We start from the raw sequence: 7,597 nt of genomic DNA, 5'->3' as shown, positions 1-7,597 counted from the left end.
GGGATTGACTCACTGACCTTCTGACAAGTGGATGGCCACCCCACCACGCGAGCCACAGGCGCCCCCAAGAGCCATGAGATCCAGAAGCATCTGCTGTCACTGACCAGACTGCAGAGCAGCCTTCCCCCCCAAGCTCTGAGACGCTTAAATTCAAATTTATCCTCAGCAATGTTCCATGCAATATAGTTTTCGGTTTCCCATTTTATAACTTTTGTATACATTGTCTGCTTTGTAGCAGAAAGGAACTACAAATATGGTGTAATACACTGTTGTAATATGATGATTAAATTTGCCTTGTAGCCTACCTTGTACCTAGCTTTGTGTTTTTACAGGAAACACATACATACGTGGAAGCAAATAGCATTCTGCATTCTGTTTCATGGGAATTCAGGAAGCTGGAGTGGAAGAACTGAATCTAAAGAATGTATTTGTGCCATTGGGTTAGGCAAATTATTCCATTTATTTGAAAGAACCTGGAAAAACTAAAAGAATTTAGTGTTCAGAGAATTTATTATTATTATTATTATTGTTGTTGTTATGTTTTGTTTGTTTGGTTAAGGAAATAAATCATTCTGGTTCACACTCCAAAATATGGGTGGCAGTAATGCACCTTAACGCTGGTTGCCACCCGCCATAAGACGGAAAGAAGAAGAAGAAGAAGTTGACCCCGGACACTAAATAAACAACGTAAAGCTAGTTTGCTCTGGAGCTTCCGATTCTTGGCAAGCACCCTGCGCTCAGTGAGCCAGTAATAGCAGTCCGCAGCTTGTGTTCTGAAGTCACCAATAACGTTACCAGTTTGTGTTTCTCACAAGCTCTTATTTGTATGAACTGGTAGCCCAGCCAGCTACTCAGCTGAAGCTAACTGCTAATGCAACAGTGACTGAAAAAGAGGAACTGTTAGCAGGGTAAGTATTTGTCTTTTATGTCATTATTTTGATAGACGATTGTACGTTAACAGCCCAGTGTTTGTTCAGGTCATGTTACGTTATCTGTTTGGGGTAACGTTAGCTAAATTATATCTGACATGTAACGTTAGCTATAGAGATGGTGTTAACGGCTAACAACGTCAAACTTCATTAAAAGTTCCTGCGCTTTATTGATTTATTTGCTGCCAATAAACGAACATTAAGAGTAACGTTACTGGTTAAAGCGGTATGCGCTTAATACAGTGCACCAAGAACTACAAGTGGAATAAAGACATTTCTAACGTGTTAAAACAATATGTATATGCATGTATTTAGTATTTTATTAAACAAGCATTTTCCACAACCTGAAAACCTTGAGAATTTCTCACCAGTAACGTTAAATCTTAATTTACAGTGGATTTAGTTATTGTCTTTTGACCTGTGTATGTATGAAGGTATTTTTGTGTCTTTTTAATGCAAGCATGTTTTGAGAGCATATTTATCGCACTGCAATCAAAAATTAAGTTTGGAATTAAAAATAAACAGGCCTTTTTTTGTGTCACAAAAAGTTTTCATTGCTAATTTGTCCTTATTGATGGCAAGTTTAAAAGATTTCCTTGCAAGTTAAATAGTTTTGCAAGTTAAATAGTTTTGCAAGTTAAATAGTTTTGCGAGTCAAAAAAGGTCTAAATAAGAGATTCTATTGATGGTTTGACTGACCAATCATGGGTTTGCATCGAACACATGGCCACGCCTACAATCCCCTCGCTCCGACGACTCTGTCCACTTTCTGGAGACGGAGCTGTAGCGTGTACAGTTATATACAGTCTATGGTACAGGCTAGAGGGAGGTAAGTTGATGTGTCGCTCATTTCAATAGAAATGCTTTTTAAATGTAGTATGGCATGATTTAATGATCATTTATAATCATTTATAATCATTTATATTTACTGTTGGCAAGGTCACAGAGTCTATCACTGTCTCCTTTTTTAGAATGACATGAATAACAGTTAGCTAACGTTAGCCGTCTTGGCATGAAGCTTGACTGGCAGTGCATTTGTGCACTCAGACATGACGAGCTAAGTTAAGTTATTCATGTACTATTTTACACCCATAGTTGCAGTGTGGATCATTGGTGACAGCTATGTCCAGCATGATGGCCAGAGAGCTTAATAAGACACACAGATACCTTCATATATGAAAACCTGTCAGTCTTTTTGGGAGTGATAGCAGGTTCTCTCTGCTAACGTTAATGGAATACTCATTTTCATTAATACCTTAAACAGTACTAGTCTGAGACTTCGACCTGAGTCAAATCATGGTGTTCAGTTTGTAATCTAATAAAAGCAGCATGAATTTTAGACTCAAAAATAACTGAGTCAGCTTCATCACAGCTTCATATTTTGCATACATACATCTAATAATATACATTCAGATCAATTTGTAGTCATGCAAGGGCAACACATCATTCTAGAATTTTTACCAATATCCCACTTGTTTTTTGCAACTTGTTGCCGAATGGCAGACAAACACAATAAAAAATGCAGCACAACAAACTGCAAAATGTGTGTTGTTGTTTTTAGGGCCACCACTAACTGCAATTGTTAGAAAAAGTGAAAAATGCCCATATCAGTTGCCCAGAGCCCAAATAGCTTGTTTCACCTGAGTGTTTGTCCTAAACATCTTAAAAAAGATCCTCCCTTCACTATCATAGAACAAAACCAGCAAAAAATAACACTTGAGAAGATGGAACCAGGTAGCCTAAATATGAACATTTTTGCATGATTATCAAAATCAACTAATCAGTCAACAAATCATTTTACACCATGTTACACACCCAAAGATCTGTTTTGGGTGTGTAAAAAAAAAAAAAAAAAATCATCTTCCTAATATGCATTGTTTGACGGCCTAGCACTATTTAAAACATGTTTTAAGATACAGAAGCTCCTTTTCCTCATGGTAATCAGGAAAAAATAGGAAGAACCCTCATCAAGCCATACAATATGTATTTTTATAGGCATTAAATCTTTCCAAACTTAAATTCTATCTCGCTGTGCGTTTATCAGTTCCTCTACTTTATACTAATATACGCTTTTTGTACATATTTCCATTCTTAAATGAATTATTTCCCAAATTTTCGTTAGCAGTGCTGCCTGACCTGTGCATACACACTGCAGCTGCATTTTTCTTCTTTGAGATGATCAAAAAGATCCAGAATCTTTCATACTGCTGCTTCTTCTGTCTCAAGTGGACCTCATTTTAAATGATCACTATATCAAAGGCACTTGTGAAAGCTTTATTCATTTATTCTTATACACGTGTTGCCCTCAGATTTGAATCATCTTTCATTCATCTGAATAAACCACAATATTACTGTTAAATGTCTTCTCCTGATTCTTGCCAGTAGAACATTATGTTGTGTTTGCAGACATGTTCAGAGCAAGGTGGGATCTGAGGACACAGAAAGTTGAGGTGTAGCTGTGGAGCGATCAGGGGTGACAAAGGGACTCTCGCTGTGGAGAACACCTCAGCATGGTGAAGACAGCAAAGATGGAGCTGCTGAGAGCACTGGTCAGTGAGTGCTTGTCTGCAGCCGCCGAGGAGATCTTCAAGATTGTACAAAGAACCCTTTTAGACTATGAAGAGGAAATTTCCTGTTCAAAGTGGGTGGTGGACAGCCACCGCAGACTGCTGGATGTTGCCAAGTCACATAGTGAAGGTCAGTTCTTCAGAAGTTTGCTTCTATAAAGGAAATCATGTCTAGGTTGTCTGTCATCCAAGTCACAGTGTATGACCATATTAATAAAGGAATGTTGAGTGCCAGTGGGGGGTGAACCTAAGCCAGTTTATTAATTTATTACCCTCACAAACCAGTATCCCATGATCCGGACTTCATCAGGGACTCTGGCTAAAAGACTGCAGATAAATGACTTTGCCATGCAGAATATGCAAGATAAATGAAGTAATTTATGGTTGATTAATCATATTAAGAGAATGTTAAGTTCAACTTCTTTATATGAAGGAATGAAGTGACATCATTCAATGATGCTTCAGCAGTGAAGCTGAAAAAACCCCAAACCTATTATAACAAGTGTAACGAAGTTTGAAGGCACATCTGCATGTGCCGCTGTTGCTATGAGAGAAAAGCTAAATAGAATTAATCCCACTCCAGAATAGCTCTGATCAACGCCTGCATTTCTAATTCGACAAACCAGATATTTCCTGTATCCTGCACACCTACTCCAGAATCGCCATGTAGGACCAAAAGTGCCCAAAAATGTCTGCGCTGTTGGGATCCCCGCGCGAGAAGGAGAGAAACATATGATGCCTTGAATCTCCCTTCAGTATAGGCCTCATCATGATACAGCATCAAAGTATTTCACTAATTCTTCCCAGGAACCTCTCAGTAGCTGCATTATTAACAGGATTTCACTGATTAATGTGAAGGTTCCTCCACTGTCTCCTGTTTCCATAATTTAAAACATCTAACCATCATCCACTGCTTTACCTGGTGCACACTGCTATTCAGTCATTAATTGTTTGGGCTGCGTTCAAAATTTAATTCAGGCCTTTATTAGTCATTCATCCCTGCATTCATTGCATTTGTTCACATTCATAATTATTCATGGTTAAATTTGTTTATTCATTTGTTGTTTAGTTATTAGTCATGTGTGTAGTTAGTTTTCTGTGTGTCTAGTTTATAGTTTAATCAATGAAATATAATGTGAAATATATGGTCACCTACTCAAGGACTCTATCCTCCAGCAGATCGACACAAAATTAATGAATTGGCTATCAAGTTTCCCTTTTCCAACAGCGGTGCTCCCTAGGTAGTGCTCACGTTAAGTGAGTTAAATTATTTAATGTGAACACTGATTTCTTCTGATGGCCAGAAGTGAGTATGAATACACAACTTCCTCTTATCAAAATATTAGTCATTCGCTATAATCACTTTAATTTCAAATGAACTGCTAAAGGGCTAAGCCCCAGAGCTTGTAATTGATAGAAACACTCCTGGCACACACCAGATACAATGTACAGACAGACGGAAACACTTCTGGGAGGTGAATGTGTTATATGCCGTCAGTGTGTGTTGCAGTTTAAATTTCACAAAGCAGCCCTTAAAATTAAATAGATACAATCTAACTTTTGAATGTTTGGAATCAATTTATAGACTATATAAATATTGTCCTCTCCTTTGCTTCAGACTCTGTCCAGATTTCTGCCACAGATGTGAAGTTGCAGTCTGGTCAGCAGCAGCCAGCTGCCAGTGTGAACGTCCGTGTGTGCTGGGAGGAACCAGAACACACCAGTTCAGAGCCAACAGAAGCCTATCCCAAGATAAACAACGCTCATCCTGACTCCTCTCCTGATCAAAGGGATGAGCAGATACTGATTGATATTGAAGATGGTGATGTGAAGCAGGAGTGTGACCTGAACAAGCCTTTGAAAATCCTCCAGGTGAAGAAACCATTCAAATGTCCTGTTTGCTTAAGCGATTTTTCCTCCAAAAAGACGATGGTACGACACCTCAAAAGGCATCCGGAAGACAAATCATCATCGTACCAGTGTCAGTTCTGTGACCGCTACTTCTGCCAAAAGTCTGAATTCATCATTCACACCAGGACACACAAAGGTGCCAAATCATACAAGTGCCAAGACTGTGACCGAAGCTTTGACCAGACAGACAGTCTGCTTATTCACAGACAAAAACACACTGAGGAGAAACCATATCAGTGTTTTAGCGAAAAGATGGATGCAGACACTCCCCTCAAATCAATGACACCTGCCAGTAAGATTGAAGAAGTGCTGGATTCCAGACAGGATGAATCAGGCATTAAGACATTTCCACTTACTATCACTCCCTATGATAAAAATGAGTTTGATCAGGAGTCTCTGCAGCCCTTGTGTCTTTACCAAATCCAGACTGTTGCTGATATAGATAAAGACTCTGCATCTGCAGTTCTAGTTGATTACATCAAAACTGACCCAGCTGGAACTGACGGTGGAGTATCAGACAGCACCACAGATGATCAACAGCTCCTTTCAGTGAACCCATGTGAACAGTGTGAAGGTGAGACAGACCCCAATCATCTCAACATAAAAAATATCCTGCCAAGAAGACCTTCAGGGAAGTCCGCGGACCTCATTGTTCAGTTTGAAGCAGGAACGTCACAGAAACCCTACAAGTGTCCTTGTTGCACAAAATGTTTCTCCCTGACTAAGACTTTAATAAGACACTTAAAGATCCACACAGAGGACAAACCGTATCAGTGCCAGTTTTGTGGAAGAAACTTCTGTCAGAAGTCAGACCTGATCAATCATACAAGGATACACACAGGAGAGAGACCTTATCGGTGCCAAGAGTGTCACAAATCCTTTGCACAGAAAGGCAACCTGGTGGTTCACATGAGGAAACATTCAGTAGAGAAACCGTATCATTGCCAAGAGTGCAGCTGTAGCTTTGATCAGAAATCATCTTTAAACTGTCACATGCAAAGCCACATGTAGATTGCAGCTTTGTCTGAAGACTGGTTAACACATTTGAGTACTTGTTTGGTTGTGAGTGAAATGTATCTGTAGCAAGTGAAGTGCTGAAAGCTTGAGTTGTTTGTCTGGTCAGACAGATCTCTTTGATCATAGGGTTAGGATTTAAAATCCATTTTATCAAACAATGTCACCATAAGGTTCATTCGTAGCTCTTCTGAAACTTTTTATTGTATCACACAATATTCTCAAGTAGCGTTCAGACAGAGTGTGTTTTTTGCAGTGAGAGGTGTCTTTTTCCAGTTTTCTATAAGCATTTTGTGCACTGTGTAGTGTGTAGCGTTTTTAGACGCTTGGAACTCTCGATGTCATGGGCGTATTTCCCCATTGTCCAATTGCATGACACTAGTGGAGAACAAACTACAGGTAGTTGTTAGATAAACAGTAGGCTGGGCCTATAGCAAAAATAAATGCTCAGCCACTCTGCTGGACCAACAGACTTATTTTAGTTGTTGGTCATTTTTGTGATGCTAGGTCCGACCATTGATCGCAGATTGTCAAACAGCCCCCCGACTCATCCTAAAATAACTCTGGGAATCCACTGACTCCGGCTACGGCACTTTAGGGGTTTGATGCGTCCATAGCCCGATGTCAAAGTCCACTGGAAGCGTCTCAGCAGCGGAGCGTGCAGCCTGCTTCACGTTTTTGACTTGTTATTAATTTGTCATTTTTGTGCTTCTACTACCTTCTTCACAGCTCTATGTGACCCTGTTTCATTCCGTCAACTTCAGGCTGCATTTCCCACAGGGAGCATTTCAGAATCAGTTTTGTCTGCCTGATTTTGCTGACATGTTTAGATTTTGTTAATTTGGTAATCAGTGTTTGCATTTTGTGCTTCTACTGTGATTATGTAGGCTACGTAGTTAAATGATTTCTTTTTGTGTCCGTTTTAACCGCAGGGCTTAAAGTTCTCCGGCACTGTGCTGGAATTCCGGCGCAAGGCGTTTTTGTATTGGATAATATATAAATATTCTTGCATATTTTTTAACTGTTGCGTGTGTGTGTGTGTCCGCTAGTCTTCCTCTGCACAATTGGTGGCTCGGTATCTGTGTATACACGAAAGAAAGGGGACTGGCACTTCCTGCTACTTTCCAGCAGGGTAATCTGAGTCCCTATGTCCCCGTCAGGTTTCAACACAAAGTC

General features: G+C 39.7%; 1 protein-coding gene across 1 annotated transcript; it reads left to right on the top strand.

Moving 5' to 3' along the window:
- Positions 1-546: 546 nt before the first annotated feature.
- Positions 547-7,169, top strand: LOC119916304 (zinc finger protein 761-like). Its single transcript, XM_038736271.1, has 3 exons — positions 547-908; positions 3,336-3,626; positions 5,115-7,169. Exons 2-3 carry the CDS (start codon positions 3,440-3,442, stop codon positions 6,416-6,418), a joined length of 1,491 nt encoding a protein of 496 aa, XP_038592199.1. The 5' UTR covers positions 547-908; positions 3,336-3,439; the 3' UTR covers positions 6,419-7,169.
- Positions 7,170-7,597: the final 428 nt, after the last annotated feature.

The sequence above is a fragment of the Micropterus salmoides genome, unplaced genomic scaffold (assembly GCF_014851395.1).
Source record: "Micropterus salmoides isolate LMB-PRFRI ecotype aquatic unplaced genomic scaffold, ASM1485139v1 Ms_hic_scaffold_21, whole genome shotgun sequence".
NCBI lineage: Eukaryota > Metazoa > Chordata > Actinopteri > Centrarchiformes > Centrarchidae > Micropterus > Micropterus salmoides.
This window is presented reverse-complemented; position numbering and strand designations above follow the sequence as displayed.

Bases quoted from the DNA above. Each gene is read 5' to 3' on its own strand.
- LOC119916304 (XM_038736271.1), top strand. From the start codon at position 3,440: ATGGTGAAGACAGCAAAGATGGAGCTGCTGAGAGCACTGGTCAGTGAG. The intron at 3,627-5,114 runs GTCAGTTCTTCA...CCTTTGCTTCAG, and splicing joins TGCCAAGTCACATAGTGAAG to ACTCTGTCCAGATTTCTGCC.